The sequence below is a fragment of the Carassius carassius genome, chromosome 16 (genome assembly GCF_963082965.1).
Source record: "Carassius carassius chromosome 16, fCarCar2.1, whole genome shotgun sequence".
Taxonomy (NCBI): Eukaryota; Metazoa; Chordata; class Actinopteri; order Cypriniformes; family Cyprinidae; genus Carassius; species Carassius carassius.
The window spans coordinates 32,154,848-32,168,137 of NC_081770.1; the positions used below are offsets into that span (position 1 = coordinate 32,154,848).

General features: G+C 35.4%; 2 protein-coding genes across 3 annotated transcripts; one reads left to right on the forward strand and one right to left on the reverse strand.

Moving 5' to 3' along the window:
- Positions 1-1,289: 1,289 nt before the first annotated feature.
- dynlt2b (dynein light chain Tctex-type 2B) lies at positions 1,290-4,479 on the reverse strand. The gene is made up of 5 exons (XM_059569857.1): positions 4,322-4,479; positions 4,013-4,146; positions 2,139-2,208; positions 1,620-1,683; positions 1,290-1,541 (listed from the first exon to the last, which is right to left on the reverse strand). Exons 1-5 carry the CDS (start codon positions 4,369-4,371, stop codon positions 1,494-1,496), a joined length of 366 nt encoding a protein of 121 aa, XP_059425840.1. The 5' UTR covers positions 4,372-4,479; the 3' UTR covers positions 1,290-1,493.
- Positions 4,031-10,156, forward strand: LOC132160134 (uncharacterized). Of its 2 annotated transcripts, none has more exons than XM_059569855.1 (6): positions 4,031-4,171; positions 5,120-5,382; positions 6,082-6,408; positions 6,630-6,797; positions 7,959-8,002; positions 8,095-10,156. In XM_059569855.1, the coding sequence occupies exons 2-6, from the start codon at positions 5,319-5,321 to the stop codon at positions 8,314-8,316; spliced, it is 825 nt and encodes a 274-aa protein (XP_059425838.1). In that variant the 5' UTR covers positions 4,031-4,171; positions 5,120-5,318; the 3' UTR covers positions 8,317-10,156. The 2 variants fall into 2 exon arrangements, with proteins under 2 accessions (XP_059425838.1, XP_059425839.1); XM_059569856.1 differs by having other exon boundaries at positions 8,098-10,156.
- The last annotated feature ends 3,134 nt before the right edge of the window (positions 10,157-13,290 follow it).

Consider the following 13,290-nt stretch of genomic DNA (forward strand, 5'->3'; position numbering starts at 1 on the left):
TTATGGATTGCGTCTCTTTTTTATTTTATTTCTAGTGATGGCTTACTGACTTTGACAATTAGCTGCATCTTTAAAAAAATTACATAATAATAATAAAAGGCTCAATGCTACCTAATTCTGGGTTACTGAATTAAAAAAATATCAATAAAAACAATGTAGTTATTATTCTTTTTTTTTTATATATATATATAAATAAATATGCAGGTTTAATGCACTTGTCAAAATAAAAAAATAAAATCTCAAGGTTTTGGTTTTATGGACAGAAATAAGTTATAGGCAAATATGCAAAGGAAGCTGAAATCAGGATTTGTCACAAAATATAAATTTCTGCAAAATCATTAATTGATGTGAAAATGGGCTGAGAATTAAACCACAAGTTGTAATTTGGCACAGAGGAAGACAGAAATCATTTCTTTGGCATTTTCTTCTGCAGATTAAATGATAATACAAAGCTTTTTCACCCTAAAGCTAGTTTATTGCATTAAGATGAAGTAACGAGAGGAGCGTCGCCCACAGTAACGAAGTAAAAGTACAGATTTTCCCCCAAAAATTTACTCAAGTAAGAGTATAAAGTACCCATCTTTAAATATACTCCGAAAAGTATTCGTTACCCCAAAAAATTACTCAAGTAAATGTAACGAAGTAAATGTAACTCGTTACTACCCACCTCTGCCTAAAGCTAGTTCTCAAAAGCGAAAATGCTAAGCGCAAATCACATATTGTGAGAAAGTCTGCTGTGCTTGAGGTTTAGTTTGGGAGAGTATGATCTGTTTTCATCTCTGGTTGATATCTTCACACACATAAGGGGTCATAAGGAGCACAGGTATATTTGTAGCAATAGCCATTGTATGAGTCAAAATTGTCCATTTTTATTTTATGCCAAAAATCATTAGGACAAATTAGGTAAAGATCATGTTCCATGAATATATTTTGTAAATTTCGTACTGTAAATATATCAAATCTTCAGTTTTGATTAGTAATATGCATTGTTAAAAGCTACATTTGGAAATCTTTTTAAAAGCGATTTTCTCGATCGTCCTATCATAACAAACCACACATCAATGGAAAGCTTATTTATTTAAGCTTGTTTATATTAAAATAGGCACATATGACTGGTTTTGTGGTCCAGGGTCACATATAATTGATATTAAATAATATGATTAAAAAAATGTTGACTATAAAATACAAAACAATACCATGGTCAATCGTATCATTAATATGTGTAAAAAGTGAAAATATTATATTTAAAATGCTTGACCAACTAATACAGAATGATAGTGACCAAAATGTATTTTATATAAAGATTTATTAAGAGGAAAATAACAACTTTGACAATATACTGCACTGTAGGAACAATCATACAGCGAGGTATTCAGACAATCAAACATGGATGTGATTTATACAAAATAATTGTGATGGTATTAAATATCACATCTGCGAATGTCTGGTCCTCAGCACATCTCCTGTGTCTGTGTGTGTGTGTGTGTGTGTCTTCAGTAATAATACACACCAAACACAGCGGCCACACAGAACAAGCTGTCCTGTTAGAAAGAGAGCATAAAACCACAAAGTAAGCGATGAAAATCACATTCATGTAAAAAAAATAACTCCCGACTTACATTCATAAATATTTCTTGAGCATAGCTGTCTGTATCTGCATCCCAGAAGCAGCGCGCAGCCATCCTGTGAAAACATATTCAGGGAGTATTTTATTTTACAGAATAACTATTATAAATAATTAATACTAAATAATTCAAATATAATTCAGTTTAATATGTAATGTGCAATTAAGAATAGTGTCTAAAGGTGAGTCGTACATAACTAACCACACAATTTGTTACACTGCAGCTGTTGTTTTTTTTGTGGTGGTGGTGGCTCAATATTTTGACAAGTCAGATCTGCAAGTATAAACAGCTCTGGGTATCAGATGCCCTGCAATATTGGTTTCACATCCTGAGTCAGACTGTATCTTACTAGATGTGGGTGTTCTAGAAAGATCAGTAAAAAACAACCCAAAGGTCACGTCTGAGGACATGTCTTGCACGTGAACATGGCTCTACTGCACGAGTGCTAGGGGTCTGTTTGAAACCATCCTGATTACACAATTCATTCATTTTCCTAAGAAGTATTGCGCTTACTTGACTCCTTCTCCGCGCTGCTCTCCAACCACCACCTGCACGATGAGCTTGTATCTGTCAAAGCCCATGTCTGAAAATACAACAACCAGTCACTCGAGCATCAATCAAAACCAAAACCATGTTTGTTTTACTAGTGAGGATAGCAAAATAAATTGAACTGTGACATATCATACCCAAACATTCTTCATACAGTGGACTACCAGTAAAGTTGATTTTAAAAAAAATGGGAGCAAGAATTATTCAGACACTTTGACCTGACCAATGTTTGCTTAAGTGTTTTTGTTTTTTTTTTACTTTCTTTCTTTCTTTAATTGCTAATGCAACCTTTTTGCACCACATACTGAACAAAATTGAGCATCGCTTGGTAATTGGCTTATCCCACTTAGTATCTAATTGTGTGCTTAAATTTAACATCTAACAGCTATTCAACCAAATTCATTTGTGAGACAGTCAGAGGGATGGCCCAAACCAGTGAAATATCGACTGATTTGAGAAGAAAGGTATTCAAATACTTCACTGGAGGGCAATTCAATCAGAAATATAGAAAACGATTAGATATGCCTAGAGGAATAGTCTTTTCCATTGTGAAGGACTTTAGAGAGTGAACTGAGAACTGCTGCAGTGTAAACACTGAACCTCAGGTTTGCATGAAGCTGGTTGACAGCATGCTCTGGAGACTACAGGCTGTGACTGAGGCCCAAGAACGAGATCTTAGCTTCGTCCGTAAGCGCACGCTCGTCTGCTGCTTTATATTCTCCAGCTCGTTGTAGCAGGATGGATTCTGATTGGGTGTTAATGTTTGTATCATTTATCAACTGGGAAAAAAAATAGTTTTGAAAGTGAATTCAGTGATATGGTTTCTCTGTGCCTTAATCGTTACAGTTGTGGTGTGGACTCTGCTTTTCTTTAATATTGAGAACGGTTTTTAGATCTGTATCTTTATAGTTATTGTGCTTGGTGTGAACGGGCCAGAAGGGTGGCCAAACAAAGTATTGGCAGTTGTCTAAATACTGTCATACTAACAGTTGTCTGAATCATTTTGGGATGATTGATGATGATTTCCATTGCAGTTTAACTCTGAGTTCTTCTCATATTTTATCACCTATTTCTATGTGCCTTATGCCACTTTCTCTATTTCTTTTTTTTTCTTTATTTGTATATGGTATAGGTTGTATTTTATATGTTATTAAACTGTATTTATCTGTATTATGTCTACTGCTAGTGTTTAGTTTTATCTGCATTCATCAAGGGTCTGAGAGTAACACGATCTTGATTCTCTGTATGCATGTGCTGTACATGTGAAAGAACTGACAATAAAGCAGACTTTGGCTGTAGCCCATAAACTGAATAAAAATAATGTCGAATAATAATGAGAAATGTTGAAGGTGCCTGAATAAATTTTAGTTTGACTGTATACACTTGTAGGGTGTTAACCAAAATCATGCTGATTGAACTTATCGAATCATTTCCTGGCTTTATAAATTCTCATAACTTTTAACACTTTCAAAACCTTGCTTTTGTATCTAAAATAATTTCACATATCAAATATTCATAAAGTCTACAATATTTTTTTACTTTATTTTTTTTACTAGATAGATAGACAGATAGACAGACGGACGGACGGACAGAGAGACAGACAGACAGACAGATAGAGACAGACAAACAGATACAGACAGAGAGACAGACAGACAGACAGATAGACAGACAGACAGATAAATATTCCGACAGATAGATAGACAGACAGACAGACAGATAGAGACAGACAGAGAGATAGACAGACAGATGGACAGACAGACATAGATAGACAGATAGACAGATAGATAGATAGATAGATAGATAGATAGATAGATAGATAGATAGAGATCGCCTCTCACCTCGCAGCTTGTTTTTAATGGAGTCCGCTAAAGATGTGGTTAATGTGGGAACCTCATCGGGATTGTACTGCACTCCATACAGCTGCTCCCTCAGGATCTCTCTGACGCACTCTCTCACCGCTCCTGCCTTGAACCTACAGCGGAAGATGAACGCAGACGGTACTTACATGAAGTTCAGCAGACGTTCACCTAAACACTTCTTCACAAACGCAGTTTAGAAGCACTAGTCCAGCCTTAAGCTTAGCTTGCTGCTATTTCAGCCGGCTAAGTTATTCGTTAAACGCTTGAACAAGGAGAAGGTCGTCTTACTTGTCTTTATAATTCGGTCTAATGAGGTACGTGTTCGCTCCCGCGTCCATGAGTGAAACGCTTCAAACGTTTAATGCACGCAACGGTACTTTCGCTTTACTGCTGTACCGTGGTTGTCATAACAACTCAGTTTCATCCGGGGAACGGTCTGACGTCATGGCGTCACGGCTGCGTCCGCTTCAGATCACGAGGAGCGGATTTAAACGTCCTCAGCGCGTTCTCAAGAACAGATGTAAATTAACACTTGGTTATCACTTGAATCAGATGTAAAAACACGTTTATACAAAGTAGAAATAGCCTAAATAAATGAATATCGAGTCTAGAGAACATAAATTAGTAAAACAGTAACCTTTATGGTGATATAGGCCCATTTTATCTGAAAAGTTCAACGGTTATATCTTAGAGCGAGGGAATTTATCATAAATGTTGTGTTTGGGTAGTTTTTATTTAGTTTGAAGATGTGTTAAACTTTATAATTTCATGCCATTGGTTTCCACATGCACACATCTGCTATAAAGCCACCCAAACACTTCCTCTTGTGGGATTGTGAAACTCGAGGTGGTCTGTCGGTGGTCTTGTGGTGAGATTGTGTGAGCATGTGTTGAGAGATTAAACGATTTGACAACCAACAACAAAATAATGTATAATCCACAGTCAAATCACAAATATGCTACAGATCACCTTTTTTAAAACTGCAGTTTATTAGGTTATAAAAATACATCTTTTTAGATTCTGTTATTGTATCATTTGCATTTATTTATTTGGAATGGCTACTAATATCTACTTTTTGGTTTCTAGAGATATGAAAGTGAACAAATGGAGAAAAAAACTGCTTCTTCAAGTGTATTGAGGTTCAGTTCCTGTCTGTACCTCCCCCTGAAAGTCGTAGGTTTTCTTCTAAACAGCGTGTAAGTGCAAAGCATAAATCAGCAGAAACGGGAAGACGTTTGCATCTCCGGTGGCTGCCTGCGTTCACTCGCTCCGTTCCTTCTGCAGCATGAAGCGTGACCTCAAGAACAAACTTTTACTTTTCTCACTCATGTTGTTCTCGATTCTGAAGGGTGAGTAAAAGAGGTCACGATTGTTTTGGGGTTTTGTCTTTACTCTCTGTTGAGTTTTCGTTCCTGGCTGTTGATTTGTACGGTATTTTCACTTCAACTTTGCCAAATGTTTCTCAAAATGAAGGGACGAAATAACAAATCTGAACGCTTTTGTGCACTCAAGTTGGAGCAGAGGCTTAAAAATGAATGCATTTTATTGCATCGCATATCAAATGTCTTCATTTTGAACCATTAATCTGATGAATAATTATGACTTTACACTTGTGCTTTTAAGCGTTTTTAAGTGTTCAAAACTTTTTTGAGCCACTTTTATTGAAAGGATTTGTAATATTGTACAAAAAAGCCAACAGAGAATTAAAGTACCAAGAAATTTCCTTTGACTCACGGAAAATGTGAGCGAGATCTGCAAAACAACAGCCCTTTCTTCCTTTGAAGACTTTATACTTGTGTCATACCATCAATGAGATGACAGCGAGTAGATTTATTTAACGTTAAAAAGAAACATCATGACACAGACTGTTTGAGATTGCAGTGTTCATGATGTAAGGAGAATTTTTATGCTCTTTATAGACACAAAGGTTGAAATCTTGGCTACCAAAAATGCCAAAAATTAAAAAGATGAGTTCATTGATGAACCTGCCATTAAACTGTCTCCTACAAGCTTTCTGTTGAAGTGACCAAGTGTTGTTTTTATTTCAGTGGAGTCAGCGCATGAAGTCAATGGCACATTGGAAGAAAACATCACTGTTAAATTCACTTTACAAGACCCTGTTATCAACAAAATCATTGATAATCTTGCTCTGTACAAAGACGGGATAAAGATAGGAAGTTTCAAACATAACAGCCCTTGTAAAGAAAAGTTTGCACTCCATCATGTGGAAAACAGTACTGTTATACTACACATCACAAATCTGACGCTGGAAGATGAAGGAAAATATCATGTTGTAGTGTATTTTGATGGTGCTATCCCTCTTGTTGAGAGCAATATCATTCATATTAAAGCCATATTAGGCTACACAACAACAGGTACGTTTTCTCATTAAACCTCAGTGTTATACAGAAAACAAAATGTTTTTTTATTTAATTTTTTTATTGGAGTGAAATAATCATAATATATCAAATAATGTATCAAATGTGCTGTAATTGTTGGTTTGCATGAGTAAAATGGATGTTTTGTTTATAGTAATATTAATACAATTTAAAAAGTGTTGCGTACCATTTTAAAAACGAATTGATTTTTCTTTCAGAAACTACAACCAGAGCTGTGCGTGAAAATGTAGTGAATAGTTCACCAACACTGGAGCTATCAGAACAAAAAACATTTTTAATTTTCTTCAGTGCAGCAGTCATAATATTTCTAGGTCTTTTTGTGGGCATATTGTGCTGGCTTTTTAGGACCCATCCAAGAAAACCAGGTAGGTCATGATGTATTTGTGCATTGTTTTGAATCCAATTTCTTATATTTTATTTGATTTTAAAGTTTGATAGGTTGATATTACAGAGGTTTTTTTTTTTGTAAGATTTTGTAATGTATTTAAGGAGTATTGAATTCTACAGTACGGTGTCACCTTATGCTAAATTCAGAACTTTTATCATTATACACCACTGTTCAAAAGTTTGGGATTAGTGAGATGTTTTTAGAAAGGAATCAGTACTTTTATTCAGAAAGGATGCATTCAGTTGATCATAATTGACTATTCCAAATAATTTCTGCTCTTTTAAACCAATTTTAAACCAGAGTCCGGAAAATAAAAGTTATAATAGTTGCCACAAAAATACGAAGCAGGAAAAACAAATAATTAAAATGTTTCATGAGCTGCATATTAGTGTCATTTCTGAAGGATCATGTGACACTGAAGATTAAAAATTCAGCTTTGGTCACAGGAATAAATAACATCTTAAAATATAGTCCCAGAGAAAGCAGTTATTTTAAATTGCAATAATATTTCACAACATTACTGTTTTTACTGTGTTTTTGATCAAATAAATGCAGCCTTGATGAGCAGAAGAGACTTCTTTTTTTAAAAACACTTAAAAATCTTATGAGCTTTTAAACTTTTGAGTGGTAGAATATAATTATGCTTTCAGAAAAGTTACAGGGTTGAATATTTACAGATTCATATTTACAAGCCTTGTGCTGAAAAGCGTTAAAATATATGCTTTTTAGATTTCGACAAATGTCCACTTTCCTTATTTCCAGTAGCTTTCTAAAACCAGAGGGTTGACATTTAACAATCGTTCGATACTGTAAAACATAAGATAAAATGGTTTTCGGAGTAGTCAGTTTAAGATAGATAGTGCTTTTAAAAGGTAAAATAAATATGGTAGAAGACACATTTAATACACAGTATTAAAAAAAAAACATTATGTTACAAATTAAATCTAATATAAAGGGGAAAATATAGTCAAAATGTCTGAAAACGAAAAAACAAATATTACAGTTAAAATAAGTTAATGTGCAGATCACTAAAATAGCAAGAAGTCCCCCACACACCTTCATGACAAAGATGTAGAATTTGTTTTTTTATGCGTTTGATAAAAAAAAGTATGCTGATTGTAACTGTACGGCTTCTCAGATGCAGAAAACCCACCAGTTCACAGCAACAGATCGACGCAACCGGTATGTGATGGCCTCTTTATGACATTAATTAAACTTATTACATTTCAGCTTTGTTTTCTTCACGTTTTGTGTGTATCATCCTGGGCTGTTAGCAGGGGCAGTGTGGGACATCCGGTGCTGTGTTTGTCAGCTGTGTGGAGTATGGAGAGTTAGACTTTCAAAATAGACCTGAAAGAAATGACAAAGTAAAACCTGCCGAGGCGACATCAAAGGACCAGGACGGAGTGGAATATGCTGCCATCATTTTCCCTCAGCAAAAACAGCCACCGAGTGGGCGGATGAGAAATAAACAGCAAGTACCTGCTATTAAGTGATAGTCATAAAACCATGTCCACTAAAGTTAGTCTGTTTTAATATTTGCTCATGTAAACCTAATATATACTATTTGGGAGTTTTATAGAGAGTGTGTAGAAACCTTTCATGATTTTTGATAATAGTCACATGATCACAATCTGCCACATACTGTAAGTAATCTTCTCACTGTTAACGAGTTCATACTGATACTGTAAACGTGCCACTTTTGAGTTTAACACTGAGTCATAGTGAGGTGCTAACCACAGAAGCCCCCATAAAGCAACCCCGAGGCAATATATTTGTACAGTATTACACAACCCAGGCTCATTGGAAAAAAACGTGTCTTGTCTGCAAAAATATAACACGTTGCTTTGTTTCACATTTTGCATCACTTTCCAATTGAAATGGTGGTGCTAAAAGGACGTTCAATTCAACCTAAAACAGATTAACGTCAATTTGGCAACGATTTATTGAGTTGGTTATTGTATGTGTATCGCGGCAATCTGGTGGGTGGCACTAAAAGGTTAAAGCTCTACAGCATTTGCAGTGCTGGGTAGATTATTAACTGATTATAAATTGCATGAAAAAAAAAATTGTAGTTATAACTATAGTGACATAATCCATTACATTACACGTTTTCCGTAATAAAGGGCCAGATTTACTAAACTGGGCAAATTTGCATGAGAGCGTAATCCCATAAAAGCGCAGATTGGAGTGGAAAGTTCTGCAGGTGATTTATTGACAATGCATGTATTAAAGTACACAGAATATAAATAATTATGCAAATGCTTAGTAAATCATATTGCGTGATTCATTTAAATACTCTCATCTCCTGAAAGGTAAACTCCTAGAAATGCATATGCAATAAGGTCAGTCGCAAAAATGACTGTGTTCACGCCTTTTCAGTGCAAAGCTTTTCCGCTATTCAGAACAATAACGTTAATTAAAGCAAACACGAGGTAAAAATGCATGAAGCAAGCCTGCTATTTTATGTTGCTACTACAAATCTTCTAGGTCTTTTATCGGGATTTGTGGGCCACGAGACTTGTATCCGAGCAAGTGCAATGCTGTACCGGGTGCGCTACTGAGCAAATTTACTATGAGGCATACCCCATAACCATGGAGCTATTACAGTTTGTGATTTAAATGCATCACAGATTACAATTCATGCACTATAGTCAAAGTATTTTGAGGTCATAGAATCACTAGTAAAACTGTGTGAAAAATATAATCTGACCCTTTAATCTTAATTTGTGTGAAAAGGAATGAAAGTTGTTGTTGGTGTTTTACTGACACTGGTGTTCATTGCAACTGGAAACTGCATCGAGGTGTATGCATAGGTACGTTTGTGGAGTTTTGCAAAAATATAGAGGCACGTTTTTTCCAGTAAGCCCATGTTGCAACCACACGCATATTATTTCTCATATTTGCTCCATCTGTGGTATACACAAGAATAATACCTCCAACTGTGGGCCTTATGAGGAGTTTATGTGCCAATACATTTATTTAAAAATAAGACTTATGATTTGGTAAAACTGGCCAAAAACCCTCAGGACTTGCATTCATGGAGGGACCTGAGTCATTTCCAGACCAGAGACTTGAGAGTGTGGCAGCGAGTTTTGCATTCACAGACACCACTCACGTTTTCTTCAGAAAATGTTGAGATAAGTTTGGATTTTGTCATTCTCTTGTTATCATTTCCTTATGTGCTACTAAAATGCTTCTGTGTATCCTAACACTATTTATCTTAAAATGTAAGTCAGCTATGTAAATTGTGTCTGCTGATTATGTGTGTAAATATTGTAATTGAATGAGTTCTGTATTACATATGAATGTATAGCCAAGATGAAGTCTCATTCAATTTGTGAAAAATATTAACAGAGTTAAAAAAAAAAAAAAATATGGCGTAGCTTTTCATTTTTAAACACAAGCATCCTGATTTAACACTAAAAGCAGCAGATGCACTTTACACACACTCCTAAACGCCAGAGAGTGTTTTATTTTGTTTACTTATGTGTGAAGGTTCATATGAGCACAACCACAAAGATAACATTATATGTGGCTGCTTGTGTTGGCAGTTGTGAGTAGGAGTGTTGATGGAGTTATGTATACTGTGTTGTAAACCGAGAATTGGAGAAAATGAAAACGTCTTTCTCTCAGAAATTTCTGCGAGCATCAAAACCTAACATTTATAACCGCAAAATATGCAGACACTAAGAAGCATGACTCTAAGTTGCATGGTGAAGAGTTTCCAGCACCCACACAGGCTTGTCCTGACTATCTAATGAGAAACGCGATATGGCCTATTAAAAAAAAAACCGTGGGCCGACCTATATTTACACATGTAAGTTTCACTTATTTTCAGTTTATAGAGAAATGTTTCCTTTTAGTCAACAAAACCGTAGTGCTGGTTAAGGATTTATCATAGCTGATACCATGCGTCTCATTTTCCATTGATGGCCCTCATGACTGCATCCTGCTGCTAACGTTAAGGTAGGTCTTTATTACAGAAATGAAGCAATTGAATATGCAGCATGTTATGCAATAACAAAGTGAGGATTTTCCCAACACACTATCATTTATCAAACATTTGAAAAAGAAGAAACATTCTAAATATTAGTGAATATTAGATTTTAGTGGAATTCTAAGAGCAAAAGATAGACAAGTCATATATAGCTGTATGTAATCAATTCTGAAAAAGACTCTTTACAGCTGCGCTACAATAGTGTCATTATCCGGCTCAGTTCAGTTCAGGTTTTTCTTCTCATCCGACAATATAATTTCAGTCAAATCGATAACACAGTCCTTCACAAAGTGTCACTTTATAAGTAAAATAACACTGAATAATTAGAGGCCAGTGTAGATCCAATATCTGATCTGGTTTTGGATTGACCAATCAGCATCCAGGACAGGATATATTTGGTGGGTTATAACATTAACAAAAGTCAAATACTTTATAATCATGCTAAACTTTACTTTTTGGGTAGTAACTGTTTTCATAAATTCTGTATTACAAAATCAGATTACAAAAATTGGTAAAACTTTATTTTAAGGTGTCCTTGTTAAACATGTTACATCATGTATACTTACTATTGTAGTAACACTAAATTATGCATAATTACATGCAGGTAACCTTTATATGTCAGGGATCTGCAAGAAATGGGACCCAAATGCAGAATGAGCAGACAAGGGTATTTTATTAACAAAACGTAGACTGGAACAGCTGGGAGAATTTGCAGTGAAATGGTTCAAACAGATGGGCAGGGCAGACAACAATACGGGCAGGAGGGATGACCACAGAGATCGTACGAGATGACCACGGGCTCGAGCACAGAGGAGGCAGCTCCAGAGGAAGGGCCAGGCAGACACAGGAAACCCGTAGCTTCAAGTGAAACTCAAATGTCACCAGTCTAGTCGCCAGGTAGAGACTCACGAGACTTGACATGTGAGAGAGGTGAGCTGCTTCCAGGCAGTGGGGTTCAGTGGCCAGGAAATCTGAGTGGGGGCAAGACAGGACAATACACAAAAACAAGACTAGACTCAAAATGACACAGATAATTAAAAACAAAGTGAACAAAAGGCAAAATAAATCAAAATTATCCAAAGAAATAAATCAGAGTTTAAAAACAAAAAGCCAGAATCCAAAAAGGAACTGCACTCTCAAACTGAGTAAATGAAACCCTAAATCAAAAAGAAAAAAACAAAAACTAGAATAGGATGTGCACAATCAAAAAACAAGAACTAGATAGAACTAAAAGGCCAAAAAGGAACCGAGGATATAGAATAACTAGACAAGAGATCAAAAACAACTTGAGCAATATCAAAAGGATAAATTCTGGCCCAAGAATCAGGTAAACACCAAAAACGAACCAGCAGAGACACAAGGAAAGAGAACCCGATATATAGAGCAGTACACATGAGGATCAGGTGAAAACAATCAAGCAGACAAGGGCTAAACAAGGGGGCGTGACCAGGGGTAACAAGGAGGTGGGACAAAGGGAGCACGTGGCAGACACGAACAAAGACAGAACCATGTGCTTAGACACAAAACAAACAAAGAAACATGGAACAGAGACAAGATGGACAGGACTGTCAGGGCAGGATCCTGACATTATACTAACCATATAGTCAGTACATGTAGTTAATTAATCTTACTCAGTACTTAAATTCATAATTACACAGTAATAAGGACAGCTTATAATAATGTGTAACAAAAAATTAAGTACTTGTAATTGGATTACATTTTAAAATGTGTATAATCAGATTACAGTTACTTTTTATGCATTACATCAGTTATTCATACAGTTGATTCTTCCTATTTTTCCTTAAAAAAATTCTTTCAAAAATATATACTGTCATATTATTTAGCTTTGAATATTCACTGTATAGAATGGCTATGTAAATATAATGTCAATTTCTTTGCGAGCTATGCTTCTGAATTTGGGGACAAAAGCACCTCTCAGTCAATTATACCACAATTGAGACAAATGGTTACGCAATTTACTAAATGCTACTTATGTATAAACAGGGTTCCCATACCTTGATCCATTTCAAATTCAAGGACTCATATGTCAAACACACCTATGCAAAAAAATTATTTTTATTTTTATTTTTTTTAAATTTCATGTAACCAGAAGTTTAAAGATATATGAATATGCTTTTATGTTTTTCTTGCCTCATGGGTTTACATTATCTAAACATGCAATGCAATTCAACATTAATTTCTGGGTGTTTCTGTGAAACAGTACCGTCCTAGTAGTTTTGTGCACGAATTAATGTCATGTAGGTTGAACATATTTTAGTTTTCCAAAAAAGAGGACAGTGGGTGTGGGCAGGGCGTGGGGCTGGGGTGTGGTTGATTGGTGGTTAAAGTAGTGAAATGACAATATCCCAAATATTAAAACTGAAAATGTAATTTTCATACCTAAAATACATATTTTACAGTCACTGTTTTGCATATTGATCATAAACACAGCTAAAAAACTTAACATCTA